This window comes from Thamnophis elegans, chromosome 12, assembly GCF_009769535.1.
Source record: "Thamnophis elegans isolate rThaEle1 chromosome 12, rThaEle1.pri, whole genome shotgun sequence".
Taxonomy (NCBI): domain Eukaryota; kingdom Metazoa; phylum Chordata; class Lepidosauria; order Squamata; family Colubridae; genus Thamnophis; species Thamnophis elegans.
In genome coordinates, this window is record NC_045552.1 from 29,889,642 (window position 1) to 29,908,796 (window position 19,155).

A 19,155-nucleotide genomic window follows, 5' to 3' on the forward strand; every position below is an offset into this window, starting at 1 on the left:
GGCTCCAGGCACCCAAAGCCACTCAGTCTTGCCAGGATTCAGTCTAAGTCTGTCATCCCCATCCAAGCCCCCACAGCCTTCCAGTACCGCAAAAGGGTGCCCACTGCATCACTCACTTCACCCAGGACGGAGACCTAGAGCTGGGTACATTTACCAGCATATCAAATGGTAGATGTTAGATAGTTCTGAGCCCTGAGGGACCCTGCCAGGAAGCAGTCAGGCCTGGGCTGGATCTTTCACTCCTTATCAATCCTGATTGGGACCAGCCTCGGAGGAAGGAGGCGAGTCAGAGAAAGTCTGTGCCTCTCAGCCGCCCTCTCTTGCATTCCGTATCTAGAAAACCATGGTCAATGATACTGAAGCCACGGAGGCATCAAAGAGGGCGAGAATGGTGACTCTGCCCTCACCCCGCTCCCACCAGGCATCATCCAGGAGTGCTATCAAGGCTCCATCCCACAGCCAGCCCTGAATCCTGACTGAAAGAGACCCAAAAAAGAAAAGATGGTACTGGCCCAAAGTTGTTCAGGCAGGTGGGGTTGAATGATGGTTTTCAAGGAGAGATCAAACCTCCTTAAAAGATCCCAGGAATGGTTCCGCTTGCACAGCATGAACCCACCTGCTGCTCACCGCCCTGGAGGCTTTTACCAGCCAAGAGGGCAAGGGTCTGATTGACAAGCGGTTGCAGAGGACTCCTTATAAATACCAAATACAAATATTGATACCCACTGGACAATGGCAAGAGAGCATCATATCTATCTCCTGCCTACAGGCACTACAGAGACAATGGTTACAATACAAAATGCTAGACTTAGTTGAGCATTGGCTTGATGTAAGATTTAACTAAGGCTGTTCTTATAGGATATCAGTCACAAATTACTACACCGACAAGCAACTCGGTGATTTGCAAATCATCATAATTCACTATTATCACTCAAAAGCACAATTTGCTTTTCAAAGGAGCATCGATGGGCCTTCCAAATTCTCCTGGAGACCCCACTGAGAGGTAGCAATATTTGGAGACCACCGATTTCCTATTTTAGAAGCTTGGTTCCCACTGGGAATATCCAAAAGGTGCCCCAAAATGTGTATTGGTAAACAGTTATCAAATTTCAGGGGACACCATATTTAAAAAACTGTCAGGAAAAACTGAAAGACTTCAAAATTAAACTGAAAACTGACCAAAAAAAGCATCCATAATGCACAGAGAGTCAACACCTGTTTATCTGATGCTAGACTCTCAATAACTTTCAGCCAGCCTTTAATCTGGAGTTTTTTTCGATCTCTCATGATCTGTCCTGATTAATGATGTCATAACAAAGATACACAACAATGGCACTGCTTTTCCATGGCAACAAGGTATGTCACAAATAGTGATTTGTGACTTCATTGCAAAGCCAGACTACAGAACACAACAAAATGAACTAGCAATAAATAATCAGATAGTTATGTGGCTTTACTTGGGATAACTGCAAAACTAATCCTGGTAAATTGCCATAAAAATGAATTGGCAAAGCTCAATCATTCAATAAATCAAAGGATCAAACACCTTTAGCAATGAAACCCAGATATTTATCCTTTTCTTTTTATTAAGTCTCAGTTTCAAATCTTCACAATCATCAAACCATAACAACATAATCTAATAAAATGTGTGAACTCAGCCACTGTAAACCATGGTTTATGCCTCAGCAAGAATCTGAAATAACCATAGCTTGGAACAATGTATGGCTGAATTTCTAGTTCAGAGGTCAACAGGGACCCAGAGGCTGCTTAGAGCTTTAGCTGCTTTCCAGGACTATCTAAATACATTTAATATGCCAGCAACCACAGCTAAATTTGGCAAGCTAGAGAATAAAGTTTAGTCACATATTTTTTTTCTCTTTGCTCTGAACATCTCATTCCGCTTCCTATTTAACAATAAATCTCTGCTGAGTAATTGTAGAAATTCGCATGTCCCAAAGCAGTTGAATTGCTGAGTCAAGGCAGCAAAAACCAGACAGTGAAACTATTATCAAGTGCATTGATCAAGCATCACAGGATTTAATCCCAAATTGCACCATAAAACATGGAGGTCCAAGCAGCAGAACTGACACAGTTTGATGAGATCACATGCTGTCATTAATATTCACTGTAGGTGAATGTTATACTCAACATACTGAAATTGAGCTACTGAAGAGGGTGTTTTGGGAATTAGGAACACCATTCTCTGCTCAATCTAATCCCTTTAAAATTGTATTTAACCTGGCAACCATACTGATTAAATATATATACCACCCATCTCACAATAATGTTTGTGTTCATCTTTATATATCAGCTACACACATACCTACACACACACACACACACACACACACACACACACACCAGCTCCACTGAATGTTTTAAGCCTGTGTGTGCAAATTATTTTCATTTTCAGTCTTCGGACCTACCCAATCTCACAAGCTATCCTTCCCAGAGCTTGTACACTGCTTCCAAGTTTGGGAACTTGGGAGCAAACTTCTCATACCTTCCCACATTTTACTGAAAGGTCTCTCTAGGCGGAACCAATATTTACCAGCTCTCTGTTCCTGATCTGAAAAAGCACAGCATTGCTACTTTGTGATGTAAGCTGCTGAGAAAAACTAGATGAGGCAGCAGACAAATGCAACAAATAAATACATGCCATTAGTCAATCTCTCCGAGTCGAGAAGAAAAAGCTGCAGCAAGTGAAAAGCTATGTTTTTGCTAAACAAACAAATCCAATCATATGCCACATTTCAATGGCATAGAAGCAAAGCGCCAATGCTTGCTTCTGGCAAAGCAGATGCTCCATTAGTCTAACATCACCTGTACGCTATGATATCACCTGTACCTTAAACCCTGGTTTACCTCTGCTTTTCTACCGAACAAGAAAATTCTTTAATTGCTACAAAACTAGAAAAGACTGTCACAAACATAAAGTCACTACATATCCAAGGGCCAGAATAAAACTGGGCTGGGAAGAAGGGAAAAAGAAAAAAAACATGATTTGGACTATAAAAACCTCAGGAGAAATTAGAGCAGACTATGGTTTTCATATTCATGGCCTCGTAAATAGCAAAAACAAAAACAGAATGTCCAAGGATGTAATCAAAAAAAGAGGCAGCATGCAAGATAACCATCATGTAACCATGACCAAGTTAAAAGTTGATTACTTCCTTCTAGAATTGCTCATAAGATGTCCAGGAACATTCAAGTAGGAGTTAATAAAGAGCAGTGCAAGCACTTGTCAATTTATGCTCCTTGGAACAAGCCTTCCACTCCTCAAGCTTGTTCCATAGACTTTTTTAAGCAACTCAAAGATGGTGAAGGCAAAATAGGAATGTGCAAAACTGATAAGAGATCAGGCTTATGCAGGAATTAAAAAACAGCAGCTGCCCCCATTTCCCCATTCAATTCAGACACATCATATATTGTTTTGTACTTAACCAACACGTTATATGCCAAACTGTATATACATTTAGATTAGATTAACAGAGTTGGAAGGGACCTTGTAGGTCATTTAGTCCAACCCCCCACCCAAGCAGGAGACCCTACACCATTTCTGACAAATGGCAGTCCAATCTCTTCTTGAAAGACTCCAGTGATGAAGCTCCCACAACTTCTGAAGGCAACTTCTGTTCCATTGGTTGAGTGTTCTCACTGTCAGAAAATTTCTCCTTATTTCTAAGTTGAATCTTTCCTTGTTCAGTTTCCAACCATTATTGTTTGGCCTTCAGGTGCCTTGGAAAATAGCTTAACCCCCTCCTCTCTTTGGCAGCTCCTCAAGTATTGGAAGACTGCTATCATGTCTCCCTTGGTCCTCTCTACGTTGAATTTCATTTTGTTAGATAGGGCCCAGTGTTCAAGTCTGTCAAGATAGTTTTGGATCTTGAGCCTATCTTCTAGCGTAATAGCTATTCCTGCCAGCTTAGTATCTTCAAATTTGTTAAGTTCCTCTTCTATTCATCCAAGTCGTTTATGAAGATATTGAAGAGTACTGGCCCTAAGATGGAGCCTTGTGGTACCTCACTGTTTATTTCCTTCCATATAGATGTAGTACCATTAAGGACTACTACGGTTTGTCAGCCAAATCCATCTTATGGAGATGCTGTCTATCCCACTTTTTTTTAGCTTACCAAGAAGTAGGCTGTGATCTACTTTGTTAAATACCTTGCTGAAGTCTAAGTACATTATGTCCACAGTATTTCACAGATCTATTACATTAGTCACTATGCTGAAGAACGTTTGGCATGTGAAAAATAAAAACTCAATTCCTACAATTTCCCAGCCAACATGGCTCATTACATCCTACAAGAAAGTATAACAATAATAACACTATATTAGCAAATCAAAATAAGAGAAAAAACTCCTGCCACGACAATAAATTACAAAACAAAGGTCATTCAGTTCCAGTGGGCACTGAGCCACCTCCCAATGGCCATCCAGAAGAGCAGTCTCTTCTGCCCCCTCGCCCAAGACCATCACGGAGAACAGCCCATTTTTTTCACCAGCATTCTTCATTTTATTTTCTATCTGGAAATAACATATTCCGGCATCTGGAAAATGCCACACAACCCCTAATGTATTCTGGGGAAATATAGACTTTGTACAGGATCAGTGGTTTCCTGTTTATTTTTTTATGAAAGGATTTTTTAAAAATAAAATCAGATGAAGAAAGATGCCCAGGCAGAAGGCACCCTGGTGCTTATGAGTAAGGTACAGAAAATTGAAGCATTAACCAAATCATGTTCTGGGTATTCTTATTTTTCAACTCTTATTTGTAGAAATAGTTCAATAAATAAAGGGGAGTATTTGTAGGTCAGGATTGAAATGGGAGATCCTTGATGTTCTCTGAGCTTGGCTTTTTTCTTGCAGACATTTCGTTACCCAAACTAGGTATCATCATTGGTGCTGGTATCTAGTTTGGGTAATGAAACGTCTGCAAGAAAACATCCAAGCTCAGAGAATACCAAGGATGCCCCCCAGAAACAGTTCAGCAGAACTGATCAAGCACTGTGTGTGTCAGAGCTCCAAGTTAACACCCCCAACGGAAGAATCTGGAGGCTTCAAGTTCCTCAAAAGTTCCATTTTATTAGAGATGTCATATTGGCACAACTGGAAAAACCTGAATCTGAAAGTTTCCAGGTTTTCCCCACCCAAAAGAAAGTCCAAGCACCTACCCGGTACCCACATGTCCATCACATGACCCAATCAGGGCACTGTCCCAACTGGAGATGCCTCTCAGTCACACCCCTCCAGGTGCGGGACGGAATGTCCTTGACTCTCAGAGAATGTTATTATGACTATTTCTCTCCCCAGCTCCATACAATCCCCCCTCCCAATTTCCCACAGCACTAAATGCGGCAGTCCTGAAGATCGAATACCCAAGATGGCTTCCAGGCCTGACAGCGTGTTAACATGTGTGCTAACAGTAGTGGTTTAGGGTGATACCTATAGGAAGCCACTTCCATGAAACTTATTCAAATCAAAACATCTCAATTGGATAGAGAAGAAGCCTCAACCACAGAATGGTTTTTCAACTAATCGTGACCAGCTCAACCCTCACATTATAGCATCCCCTTTAAATGGTTTGTACATGTCCAGGTACAGGTAGTCCTTGACTGGCAACCACAACTGAGCACAAAATTTATGTTGTTGAGAATTCGTTATGTGAATTTTGCCCACTTCACAACATTTCTTGCCACTGTTGTTAAGTGAAACACTGCAGTTGATAAGTTAGTAATCTGGCTGTTAAGTGAATCTGGTTCCCCGCTGACTTTGCTTGTCAAAAGGTTGCAAAAAGTGATCACATGACCCTGGAACGGTCTTAAGTATGAAGCAGTTGCCAAGCATCTGAATTTTGATCACATGATCCTTGAGATGCTGCAAAGGTTGTAACTGTGGAAAACAGTTCTTTCAGTGATGTTACTTTGAATGGTCATTAAATGAACTGTTGTAAGTCGAGGACTACCTGTACATAACCGTATAGTCTTGCCTTTGCAATTGCCCCCCAAATATCCTTAATATAAAATTCAAATAACCCTGTACCATCCAGAACTGGCAGACCTAAATTCTCAGTCCATCAGTCTGAAAAATATGAGCTGAACTTTCAATACAACTGGAGAATATAGAGTTGGGGAAGTTTGCATTAAATGGATTAGGATTTTCTCAAAATCACAAAATAAATTCCAAGCTTGATATTTCTGTAATTGCACAATTCAAAAGATATTCCTGAATAGAAAGATTTCAAGAAAACAAGAAGAGAATATTTCAAGTATTCTTCTTTCATGTAAATTTTATTAATTATAACTGATAAATTTAAGTAGATTCTTAACTTACTAAGTATTTTGTAAGTTTACTGGTAAGAAACTGGTTTTAAAACCTTCAGTTTTAGGACATAAAGAATGGTACCAACTCTGGATGCAATGCCCATTAGTTCCTTGCTATTAAGGGATATTTATTAGGAAACTGGGAAAACTACATAACACTTTTTAATAATCTTTTTTAAATTAACTTTCTTTTCCACTTTCTCCAGGACATATAAAATGGCAATAAAGAAAGAAAAGAAACATAAAAAATTAATCCAGCTGAATAAAAGGAGTCCCAGATGTTCTGCCTAAAAGGGTTCTCTCCATGGAGCCAGCCATCTCAGCACGCAGAGGCCATCAACTACCTTTTACAGGTAGTTCTCCACTTAGAACCACAATTAAAATCTTCCATTGCTAAGAAAGAGAATTCTGTGAATTCTGCCCTATTTTAAGTTCAGAGATAATCATAGAATTTACTTGCCCCCTGGTTGTGTTTCATATCCTCAATTTCTACTGCCCTGTTACTCTAGGTCAAGAACTTTATAAATTATGCATTGGGGGAGGGGGCTCAAGAGGGGACCTACCTATTCGGATCGCCTGATTCTGAGAATGCTGTGAAGGATAATACTCGCTTGAACTACCCAAATAAATTACTGAGGGATTTACCACCTTGTGCACATTTACCATAATTCCTTACACAAATCAGACCCCTTTTCTCTAAACTTGTAATACCTACTTTGTCAGGTGAATGATTTTTGTAAAGTCTCAGGTGGAAGCCCTTCCCAAGATGAATATTGGCATGCAGAGGTAGCCCATTTGTCTCCTAAAATTACTGAGAACAGCTTATAGATGTGCCACGCCTAAGAACTTCCCCTGTAGCATCACTGCCCATCTGTGTAAATGTACCTTAAACTGACTTACAGACATAGAGAAACCAACAGTGATTGTTATATATTTCACAGACTGGTAAATGGTTATTATCGAGTCATCTCTGCACTCTTAAGACCTCCTTTCAGGAAACCTGCTAACTTAATGTGGTAATCAATACACCACAAATAAATCAATAATAATAAATTAAATTGGTGAGATTCTGATTTTGAGGCATAAAAAAGCAACATGCCCTTTCATTTCCCCTCTCTGACACAACCTGTAGACTCCCAAGTCACAAGGTTCAGCATTTCTGCAACACTCCCAAGCAGGTTCAGTGACTGAGCCTTGTATGCAAAAGCTGCATCCTCCCCAAGTAAACTCCCCCACAGGGGCACTGGCAAGAAAATAAACGCACCTAAAGATGCGAATCTTTTAGAATGGCAGAAGGGTATCAACAAATTTGTATGGGCAGGAAAGAAGCCGAGGGTAAAGATGAAAATAATGCAAGATGTATGTGAGAGAGGAGGATTGAAACTACCTAATTTAAAACTATATTATGATGCAGTGGCATTATCTGTAATTAGTGATTGGACTCATTTAACCAATGATAGAATATTGAATATTGAGGGACACGATCTGGTATTTGGTTGGCATGCTTACCTGTTATTCAACAAAAAATTGGATAAGAATTTTAAAAGTCATATCTTAAGAAATGCTTTACTGCGGGTCTGGAAAAAATACCAATATATATTAAATGACAAGATACCCATGTGGGCAATTCCTAGACACGCAATTGAAAATATGAATATAGCACAAAAACAGGATAGAATTACTTACAGACAGCTTCTTACCTCGGAAAGGGGGGTATTACAATTAAAATCCTTAGAGGTATTAAAAGAGGAGAAGGTAGTTCAAACATGGTTCCAGTATGGGCAATTACAAGCTAGGTGGAAAATAGATCAAAAAATTGGTTTTATCCAAGTTGAGGATAATTTGTTTAAACAAATAAGAGATCAAAGCTTAATGCATATAAAGAGGATATATAATGTATTAATACAGATGGATTCGGAAACAGAATTAGTCAAAGATTGTATGATAAAATGGGCTCAAAATATTGAAGAACCAATAATGTTGGAGACATGGGAAAGAATCTGGGTAAGAAATGTGAATACACAAGCTCAAAATCTGAGAGAAAATTTTTACAAGATGTTCTATAGATGGCATTTAGATCCTAAAAAGTTGGCTTCTATGTATCCGAATGTACAGCCTAAATGTTGGAGATGTGGTTCTCTCGATGCTACATATTATCATATATGGTGGACCTGCCAAAAGGTTAAGGCATTCTGGATAAAAATATGGTGGGTTATGCAAAATATCTTTAAAAGAAGGATAAAGTTTACTCCTCAGTTATTTTTACTAGGTATATGTACTGATTTTACAGTGGTAGAGACTAACTTGATTCTGCACCTAATAACGGCAGCAAGACTGTTGGTGGCGCAATACTGGAAGAAGGAAGATTTGCCTACAACTCAAGAATGGACATTGAAAGTTACAAACTTAGCCGAGATGGCTAAAATATCGGCATATCTTAAAGATCACTCAAATGAGAGATATAAACGAGACTGGAAAAAATGGATTGACTATATACAAAATAAATACGGGACCAAGAAATTCCAGTTAGCCTATGCTTAAGATCAGAAATGATTTAAATTGTTTAAAGTTAGTTCAGCAAGAAGAAGCTAAGGTCAATGTAGAATGTCATTGATTTCTTTATTTCTTTTTTCTCAATAGATTTTAGACTGTGTTAGTTAAAAATCCATACTGTGTACGGGTTCTGGGAAGTCGGAGGGGGGGAAGGAGGAGGGGGGTTGGGGGTGGAGGGAGGGAGGGGCATACAAAAAAATTGTACTTCAATGTTTTAATGATTGACGAATGATGAAATATTTGTGTTTTTTAAAAGAAATAAAACCTTTGGAACAGAAAAAATAAATAAATAAATAAATAAATAAATAAATAAATAAATAAATAAATAAAACCACCTGATATATCACCATTTTATGGTATTTGTATGTCCTCATACAAAAAATCTTGTACCTGCTACCTATTTGCATACTATGCAGAGCACATTTTTGTTATGAAGAAGGTATTTCTTACGCCAGACCAATCTCTTTCCTCTAAATTCAAAACATAGTTAAAAAAAAATGTGCAGCCACTTTAGGTAGCTTTCAATTATCCGATCTTCGATCAGTCTTTAACCCAGTCCACTATTCCATCTTGTTTGAAGGCTTCCACCATTGTTCCGCTGCCAAAAAAGTTCCCTATCAATAACCTCAACAATTACAGACCAGTGGCACTCGCTCCTATCATCATGAAATGCTTTGAGAAATTGGTCTGCTGGCACATCATTTCTGGTCTTCCACATAAACACCAGTTTGCATACAGAAGAAATAGATCTACAGAGGATGCTCTAGCCATCACTCTTCACACTGCTCTGACTCATCTGGAACAGGGGTGGGGGATGGGGGGGCTATGTGAGGATGCCTTTTGTGGATTTTAGCTCTGCATTTAACACAATACTTTCACATAGACTAGTGTCTAAACTTATGGATCTTGGGCTTTCTTATTCAATCTGCCTTTGGATTATGGATTTCCTGTCTGGCTGCTCTCAGAGGGTCAGATTAGGTAATATCTATTCAGCCCTTATTCCTAACACTGGTACAGGGTTGTGTGTTAAGTCCCTTACTCTATGCCAGTGATGGCGAACCTTTTTCTTATGGTGTGCCAAAATTGCACACACATGTGCTATTGTGCGCATTTGTGTGCCAACTCAAGCTCCCCACCCAGCTGTGCATGCGTATGCAACCCCTCCATAGGCTCTGGAGGCTTTACTGAAGCCTGGAGAAAGCAAAAACGCCCTCCCCCAGCCCTCCAGAAGCTGGAAGCGGATCGTTTTTCGCCCTCCCCAGGTTTCAGGAAAGCCTCCAGAGGCTGGGGAAAGCAAAAACTGCCCCAATGCGCCAACCAAAAGTTTGGAAACGATCAATTTCCGGCTTCCGGGGAGGGCAGGGGAGGCCATTTTTTGCCCCTCCCCAGCCTCCGGAGCAGTGGGGGGTTGCAGGCAGTTACTGCGGATACAGCCGTATCGGTAGTGGCTGGAGAGCAGTGGCCACTGTACCGGTACGGTGGCTTGTTTGGCCCACCCGCCGGCATTCCATGGCTGTTTATAATGCAATTGCGCACACGCACACAGTGTGCAGTGCCTGTGCAACCTCCGCCGAGCAGCTGGGTGTCGCAGGGCGGTGGCGTGGGCAAGTGTGCACAGCGTGTGCCCAACTAGGATGCCCGGCCATGTGTGCAGTGTACTGGCTGTGAAGGGGTCCGGAATCCACCACTGCTCCAGAAGCTTTCCTGAAGCCTAGGGAGGGCAAAAAACAGCCTCCCCTGGCCCTCTGGAAATGTGAAAAATCAGCTGGCTAGTGTGCGCATCTGAGCTAATGGCTGCATGCCACCAAACATGGCTCTACCTGTGGCACATGTGCCATAGGTTCACCTTCACAGCTCTATACGCTTTATGTGCATGCATTCCCACTCATGCTAGTAATGCTATTACTAAATTTGCAAATGATACAACAGTGGTGGGACTCATGGGGGAGGGGGAGAATGAGTCTGCCTGTCAAGATGAGGTGGACCGGTTCCTTTCGTGGTATGGAGACAATAACTTGGTCCTTAACACCAATAAGAACAAGGAGCTTATAGTGGATTACAGAAGGAATAGAGCAGACATCCAGCCCTTGGGTGTTGTCATAAAAGAGGACCTGGCCTGGAGCGCTTACATTGCAGCCCTGGTCAAAAGGGCCCAGCAGAGATAATGCTACCCGAGACTTCTCAGGAAACAGCAACTGAGTGGAAAACTGCTGGTGACCTTCTACTGTTGCACCATAGAGAATATTTTAACTTACTGCACTTGTGTCTGGTTTGCCAATTGCACAGTGGCAGATAGGACAGTGCTCCAGGGGGTCAATATTATTGCCCAGAGGATCATTGGCTGCCCTCTCCCCTCTTTGGGAGAGCTTTATAGCTCCAGCTGCCTTAAGAAAGTTCAAAAGATTCTTAAAGATCCATCTCATCCTGGACACCCTTTTTTTGAACTTTTACCGTCTGGCAGACAGTACAGGATAAAAACAAGGACAAATAGGCTGAAAAACAGCTTCTAGAGCAGTAACTATATTGAATTCTACTGTATAGTGCAGTATCAATGAAGTATCAGGGTTTTCAATTTCAATTGTATAGAATGTGAAGGATGTGTGTTAGTGTTTTATTTTTGTAGTTATAATGTATATTGAGGATGGCATTTAGTTCCGTTGTACGAGGTGCAATGACAATAAAGTAAACTTATCTTGTAACTATAGTTTAGGGGTGGTCACCAGATGATGGGAACTACAATTACCACAATCCCACGTTTAAGTGAACTATGGAAGGCCGGAGGGGCCACTATTGTTTCTTCTGATAAACGCATCAGTCCAAAGGCGCAAAGGCTTACAAGGAAAGGCCATTCGGCAGCGAAGGGTCCGGGCAGTCGAGCCTCCCCCCTCGGGCCACTATCTTTCCAAGCTGCTCCAGACCGAAATCCTCTTCACAACCACACGCCAAGTCTTGCGGCGCCTGGAGGGCCAGCCTGGGAACGCAAGGCCCGCTGTCTCCGGCCCGGCGCCCACCAAGGCCTCGCGATTCCCAAGGAAGGTTTCCCAAATGGGGGAAGCAAGGAGCCCCTGGAAGAAAAGCGGGGGAGAGGGGCGGCCTCGACCACTTTTGGGCTCCCGGTCGCTTCGGAGCCCGGGCCCAGCTTCCCCAGCCGGGCGCTCGACCGCCATGCGCGGGGCCTCCGAGGGTGGAAGCGAAGGTTCCCCTGGCCGGAAAGCTCAGCGGAGGGAAAGCGGGGGAGGGACGGAGAGAAAGGAGAGGCGAAGCGGCTTCTTCCCTCCCCCCCCCCCCGAGCAGCGCCCCGCTGAACTGCCCGCGCGCCGCACCGGATAGCCGGACGCCCCGCGCTAAAGGCTGCGTCCTCCCCGCCTCAGGGAGACGGAGCGCCGCTTTTTGCCCCGGACGCCCAGCTTCGTCGGGGACCGCGGTGTGCGGCGGGAAGAGGGGCGGCCTGGCTCTCGTCGGCGCCTCCAGACGCCTCGCCGGCCACGCCCCTCCGCCTGGAGCCGCCGCCGGAAAAGGGGGGACGCTGGGCGGCCGCCGGGGCGCTCTGGGGTGGAGACCCGACCTGACGCGCGCGGGAGGGGGACGGGGAGAGAGAGAGAGAGAGAGACTCCGCCGGCTGCCTCACCCATGTTCGCCGCTCCGTCCCTCCTTCGCCGACAATATGGCGGACAGGCCAATGGGCCGAGCAGACGGGCCGGCAGGGCGGGGAAGCAAGGCGGAGTTTAACAGAAGCGACGGCGGCCGAAGCGAGACAGCACGCACGGCGAGCCCTCGCGCCGAAGCTCCGCCCTCGCAATGCCGCCTCGCTGGGACCGCTGCGGCTCGGGGCTTGCGGGCGCCTCCCAGCGGCCGGCCGTGAGCTGCAGGCGAAGCGTGGTGGGGACCCGCCAATCGGCTGGCGGAGCTGCTTCTTGGGCGCGTATGCAGCACCGCAGCCCAACTGTGCGGGGACTCCCATCACCCCCGGCTGCTGTCCTGCGACGCTCTCGGGATGCCCCCTCCCCCGCGTCCAAAGCCCCAGATCCAGGATCTCTGGGGGAGAAGAGCAAGAGGGAGAGTCTTCTCTTAACTTTCTTCCAGGAAAAGAAAATATTTTTAATTTGAATTTTATTTTTATTTTTCAGTGTTTTTATGCAATTTAGAAACGGCCCATCTGCCTCACAGGATGATTCTGGGCATAAAACTGTACACAATATAAAAGTGCTCTGGGAGCCCCCAACAAGATGGCCAGGGGTGTGGGTCTCAAGATTTTTTCAAAGGCCCAGGAGAGGGGAAACACCACCACCCCGTTGCCTCTGAGAGAGAATGCCAATACAGGAATATTTTTAACAGCAATTGATTGGCTAAGCAAGCTATTTACTATATCTTTTAAAAATCTGGCCTTTTTTGTTTGTTGTTTTTACTCAGACAAATGTTCATGTGCCTACAATTAAAATACACAATGTGATTTTAAAAAAACCAAGTCAAGATCATCAAACAGAGACTGTCATACTTTGGTCATGTCATGAAAGTTGCCTGGGGGTGTGTGTGTTTCAGTCCTGCTGGGGGTGATCACTGGCAAAAGGAGAAGGGGCCGTTCAAGCTGGCTGGGCACTATAAAGGATGATACTGGAATGATGGTGGTGGATCTGAAGAGGCGGTGTGAGACAGAGGGGCATGGAGACTGCTGACCCATAGAGTGGCCGAGGGTTGGACATGACTGATGACAACGATGCCACCTGGCAGCATTAAAGTTTTCAGGAGAAGTTCTGGAGCAGAAGCCGGCCTCTTTGACTCAAAGCCACCTTCTAAATTCCACTGGAGGCCAAGAGAGGGAAGTGACAGACAGAATGGAACCCACCCCCCCAATTCCATTTTGGAAAACAACTGGATCCCCTCTGTGGAGATCACTTCAATTCCCACACTCGCAGACCTGGAAATGAACAGGAAGAAAGAGGAGCTATGTAGTTCTGCTGTCTGAGAGGACAGAGGAAGGACAACCAAGAAGCAGACTCTATTACTAGGACTGGTTGGTTCACATTATCCAGTGGATGGGCCAGCCCCATTATGGGTGGACTGGGGAAACTGGCTACTAGCTAATCTCTGCGCACACTGATGGATGCTTCCTTTTGTGATTCCTTGAGACTGGGCCTTGAGCTTCCCACCTCTGTTGAAGCCTCAGCTCGGCTCCCTCTGGTGTCAGTGGGGAGGGGGTTTGGGCAGAGAGAAACAAATCAGATTTCCAGGAAGGACAGTCACAGAAACATTTTAAGGTGTCCTTTTATTAAAATGTGCGTCACTGTTCTGTGTGGCTTGCTTCACTGTTGTCTGGCTGTCAGTGTGTTTCCTGGGACAGCCGCTGTGGCCTCAGCACTTGAGCCGACCTGGGGGAGTCTTCAGGTAGTTCGTGGCCTGTGGCTCCCACCCATGGCAATGTAGACATCAATGGGGACATTGGGCAAGGTCAGGCAGTGGCACCCTGGACATCTTCGCAGCTGCCTGCCCAGGAAAGAAAGGGAGGGAGAACCATTGGGTCTGTTAGAAAGTGCAGATGCACTGCTGCCCAAGACAGCAAAATTGATTCCAGGATGTCCTCCTTTAAAAAAACTTTGTGCTGGCTGAGAGCCTGAATTCCTCCACAGTGCCACCACCTAATCCAGGGGAGGAAATAATAGGAAACTGATGTGCTGCAAAGCAAAGGACCAATTCCAGCATCAACATAATTTCTACTCATGCTGCTAGATGCCTGGGCATATATACTTCCTAAGAAGGCATGCTGCCCAAAATGGGGAAGAGACATTGAGGTAGTAGAAGGGGGAAGCTTCTGATGGAAGCATTTTAGCAGTGTGCCTATTCTGCTCGATAGATCTTTGGAACCAACCACATCAGCAGGACAAAGTAAATCTCCACAGGTCATTGCAAGAGTGGTTATAATGAAAACCGCCCCTTGGCTACTTGAGCACCATGTCACAACATTGTTGTAAAGAGGTGGAACTCGTCCCGTGAGGTCACCATGGGCATTGGTCGCTTTGGCTTCATTGGGGTTAGGGATGGCTGCCAATGCTCCTTTTTCCCTCCCCACAGCCCTGCCAGCCATTCGGTGAGCATCTCCACCTCGTGCCTCTGCCCCAATCTTCTGCTTTCCGTGCTTCAATCCGACAAGCCCCTAAATCCTTTCTAATAAGCTACTACTATACAACTAAGGATACAAACTTAGTTTCTTTAGACCAGTGGTAGTCAACCTGGTCCCTACCGCCCACTACTGGGCGTTCCAGCTTTCATGGTGGGCTGTAACTCTGCTTTATAAATTTTATAAAGTAAAGTTACTTCCCTACTTTATAAATCATCATTATTATGGAATCGGTGGGTGGTTAGAAAACTTTACTGCTACCAGAGATACAAAAGTGGGCGGTAGGTATAAAAAGGTTGACTACCCCTGCTTTAGACCATGTTTCTAGGAAAATGGCCCTTTCTAAAATACATTTTAAAACTCTTAACAAATAATCAATTTTTTTCATAAATTGTAACAATTTTTTTCTTCCACGTGTCCCATCTACAGGCACTGGGACCAGAAATTCCATGGCTAAGCAAGGCAGTTGTGAAGTGAGCTACAACCACTTTTACCATCTTTTCTTGCACAATTGTTAAGCAAATCACTGCAACTGTTAAGTGAATAACATAGCTGTTGAATAAATGCAGCTCTTCCCATTGACTTTGCTTCTCAAGCAGGCTGGGAAGGTCGCAAATGGAGATCACATGACCCTGGGATGCTGCAACCATTATATAAATACATGCCAAGTATTGAGCACCCCAATTTTTATCAGATAAATGTGGGGATGCTGCGATGCTTGTGAGCACACGAACCTGTTGTAAGTCACTTTTTTCAGTGCTGTTTGTAACTTCAATTGTCGCTAAATGAATGGTTACAAGTTGAGGACCACCTGTACCAGGTGTTCAGCTCTGGGCTGGCTTTCTAAGCTAAGTTAACATGGGGCTCGGTGATTGCTGGAAGATCCAACTCTGAACTGCCATTTACCTGACTTCCTGAAAAGGACATTCGTATATTCCGGTGGGCCACTTTTCTTTCCATAGGGAGACCACCACCCCCTTTCCTACTCTTAGACCAGCTGGTTGCTCACAGCAGAAAATACAGGGAATGAATGACTGCCATGCTTCTCCTTAAAATCCAAGGAACAACACGCACAGCTTTGCTTCTCTCTGCCAATTCTGTGCTCACCTTGTTGCAGCGCGCTCGGGGGCAACGGGCTCCTGAGTTTCGGGGGCCGTTGCCAGGCTGGGAGAATCTCCTGCCTCTATTGGAAATCTCCGAGCTTGTGGGGTCTCTTGGGAGCTCATGTCCGAGCCCCAGACCTGTCTGTTGAAGAGGAGAAGGGTGAGCAGGACCTCCTTTGTTCAACGCTACACGTTACCCCACTTTGGAGACCCCCAAATGGGCCTAGAATTGCCTTTGGAAAGGGTGGCCATGAGGACAAGGCAGAGGACTAAGAAGAGCAACCCAACACCAGCTAATCTGGCAATACAAGGAGGCCCCTAGAGGGTCCCAAGGAATTTCTGGGGGCCCCACACTCAGACATTCATTAGCCCATTGCATGACTGTGATCTGAGAAGTTAATTTTAGATTTTCAAGTCTTATTTTTTGCATGCAATGTCTCAAAATTATTTTAACACATAAATGGAATTGGAAAAAGAAGTTGGAAGTCAGTTGACCAAGTTGGAAATGAAACCAAAGAATCCCTGCGTCTTCTCTCCACTGGTCTCCCCCAGAGTTTTGTCTGGTTCCACCATTACATCATCCAGGAGAGACCTAGTTCTCCTGGGCCTATCGAGCCACCTTCAGGGTTTGTTTTGTTTTATTTTGATTTGGCTTCTTTGGCTCTTGTTTTTATTTTATTTTGCTCTTCTGATCAGCTGTCTTTCTTTTAATATTTGACTTTTAATTGTAAACCACCCATGACATTTAGGAGTCAGCCAGCCTATAAATTAAAATTTAAAAATATTTTTTTAAAATATAACAAGTGTATCCTATGCATGGTGATGTCACCAAATACTTAGTTCTTCTATATTCCTGATTAATGTAACCCAGCCTTGATGGGACCACAGGCTATTAGAAACTACTTCATAACCAAATCCATGGCCGATTTGTCCTCCAGCTGCCCCATATCTGGACAGCTCTTCATCATACAATGGCTCTACTTGTAATTTAAATTTGAACATATGACTTTTGTGGCACCTGGATCCTGGCACAGAAATCTTCTGTGGGAGAAGTGTCCTAGCGTGGTGGTTTCAAACAGAGGCTCAGGGGTTGAAGTCTGAAGGCCTTCCTCGTTGGGGAACAAGGTCAAGGTGGGTGGCATTACCCATCCCAACATCAAGGAGCCCAGTGGTTTTCCTCCTCTCTCAGAGCCTCTCCCTCCCCACAACTCTCCCCTAGCCTCACCAATCGAAGGAAGGCGGAGGAGTGCTCCCTACAGTCGACCTGGCAGCTTGAAGGGCCTACTGCAAAGGGCAGGCTGGGAGAGAGCCTAGAGGGAGGCCACGACTCCACTTCCATTGTGACACAGAAGGGTGGCGCCTGCATCACAATGGGACCTGATCTTCTCACTGCTTGGAGTTCTAGGCTAAGGAATACCAGGCCTCTCTCCAGTCATCTTCAGACCATTCCTTTCCTGAGCCCCTAACATCAAACGGGGGCTTCTTTCTGGGATTTCTCCAGGCATCCACGTGGTGGGCAGGAATGGAGAGCCAATGGTCTCCCATGAAGAAGACAATAAGGTCAATACGAAAAGCCCAAAAGCCTGGCTCTACTGCTTGGCCTGGGGCCACAATGGGCTTACTATGTTGGGGGTGGATGACCATCAGGTAAAGAAGATTCTCTCCCTCATGCTGCCCATCATCTTGGTTTTTAACTTTAAAATTTTTTATTCATTTTTTCTACTTTTGTTTTTAAGCACCTTTTAACTTTTTATTATATTGTAAGTCACCCAGAGTTGCTGTGCCAGTGAGATGGGTGGCACAGAAATGTAATAAGACTCAGCAGAGTGCAGGTTGAACACCAACAGCAGTCAGAGAACATGACTGAAACTCCTTAACTTCACAACACATGGACAGACTTAACAGGAGGTGCAACTGGGAAACTGTGACCATCCTAGACCAAACCAAGTCCAAAAACGCTAGGGAATTTCTAGAAGCCTGGCAATTAACACGCACACAGAGACAAACAACATCTATATACTATTCAAAGGAGACAATTAAAAAGCCCAAAAGAAAACAAATAGAGCTAAATACCTTTTCATCAGCAATCAATACCCAGATGAGCACAGCCAACAGCAATGTTAACATTAGAAACAAGCAATACTCTGATAAAGGAACCAGCAATTTAGACTAAAAAGCTGACAGTAAACAACAATCCACTCAAGGAAGCATCAGGACCACTCCCACCAACACTGACAGGGCAAGCCACTAGTATATAAAATCAGAGCAAAGCCCAGTCCTTACTAGCACTGATGGTGTTACCTAGTTTGGGTAATGAAATGTCTGAAAGACACAGCCAAGTTCAGAGAACACCTAGGACACTACAAATTAAGTAAACAAATAATTTAAAAATCATGTTGAACCTCCAGAGCAAAATTTACTAAGGAGACTGATACTTTCTACATAATGCTGTGTTCTACAAGCATTTGCTTATAAAGAGCAACGGATTGCCAGTCATCCTGGATTACAACAGCTATACTTGTTCTGGGGCTTTTTTTTTTGAAAGAGACTTTGCCTCAGCTGGGGAAAAATAACAGAAAGCAAAGTCTGCTCTTAAATTGTCTCAGGAGTGGAGATTTCTCAGGAGAAATGTGATGCCTGTTTTAGTTTCTCCAGATCTGGACTGTCATAACATTCACCTACAACTACAACTACCTACAATTACTGACTGTGAATGAAATCTATGCTCCCAGTGTTCAAGATGGCAGCTTCCAGGTTGGTCAAAAGTAGTCATGCTACTTCAAAAGCCACTTTTAAGAAGTCCATAGAACACCACCAGCAACTAAGGAAATCTTTCTGTTTAAAAACAAGGAGTCTGAAGATCAAACTGGTTAGGGGAAAAACAGCTGCAGCCAACTTGAAGAATGAGCATAGACAATTTTGTGATGAGCCTACCATGAAACTGAGCTTTGAAAGGGTTTATGCTTAAACATGACAAAGATGCATTAGACTAACAGTAGAAGGGCTTCCTTGCAGCAGCCATCCCCACACCATGGCTGCCCAGATTCAGCTTCTCTCATGC

At 44.1% G+C, this 19,155-nt stretch overlaps 2 protein-coding genes across 4 annotated transcripts in view; both read right to left on the reverse strand.

Annotated features, from left to right (window-relative positions):
• Nucleotides 1-12,589, reverse strand: part of KPNA6 (karyopherin subunit alpha 6) — a 28,533-nt gene extending 15,944 nt beyond the window's left edge. The window contains exon 1 of one of the 3 annotated variants that reach the window (XM_032227435.1): nucleotides 12,508-12,589. In XM_032227435.1, the coding sequence (XP_032083326.1) occupies nucleotides 12,508-12,511 (4 nt within the window). In that variant the 5' untranslated portion in view covers nucleotides 12,512-12,589. Of the gene's footprint in view, nucleotides 1-11,715; nucleotides 12,148-12,202; nucleotides 12,452-12,507 lie in introns of those variants that run through there. The other 2 variants (XM_032227437.1, XM_032227436.1) reach the window with 2 other exon arrangements.
• Nucleotides 12,590-14,123: 1,534 nt separating this feature from the next.
• FAM229A (family with sequence similarity 229 member A) lies at nucleotides 14,124-17,387 on the reverse strand. Its single transcript, XM_032227279.1, has 3 exons — nucleotides 17,320-17,387; nucleotides 16,099-16,236; nucleotides 14,124-14,360 (listed from the first exon to the last, which is right to left on the reverse strand). The coding sequence occupies exons 2-3, from the start codon at nucleotides 16,215-16,217 to the stop codon at nucleotides 14,258-14,260; spliced, it is 222 nt and encodes a 73-aa protein (XP_032083170.1). The 5' UTR covers nucleotides 16,218-16,236; nucleotides 17,320-17,387; the 3' UTR covers nucleotides 14,124-14,257.
• Between the last annotated feature and the right edge of the window lie 1,768 nt (nucleotides 17,388-19,155).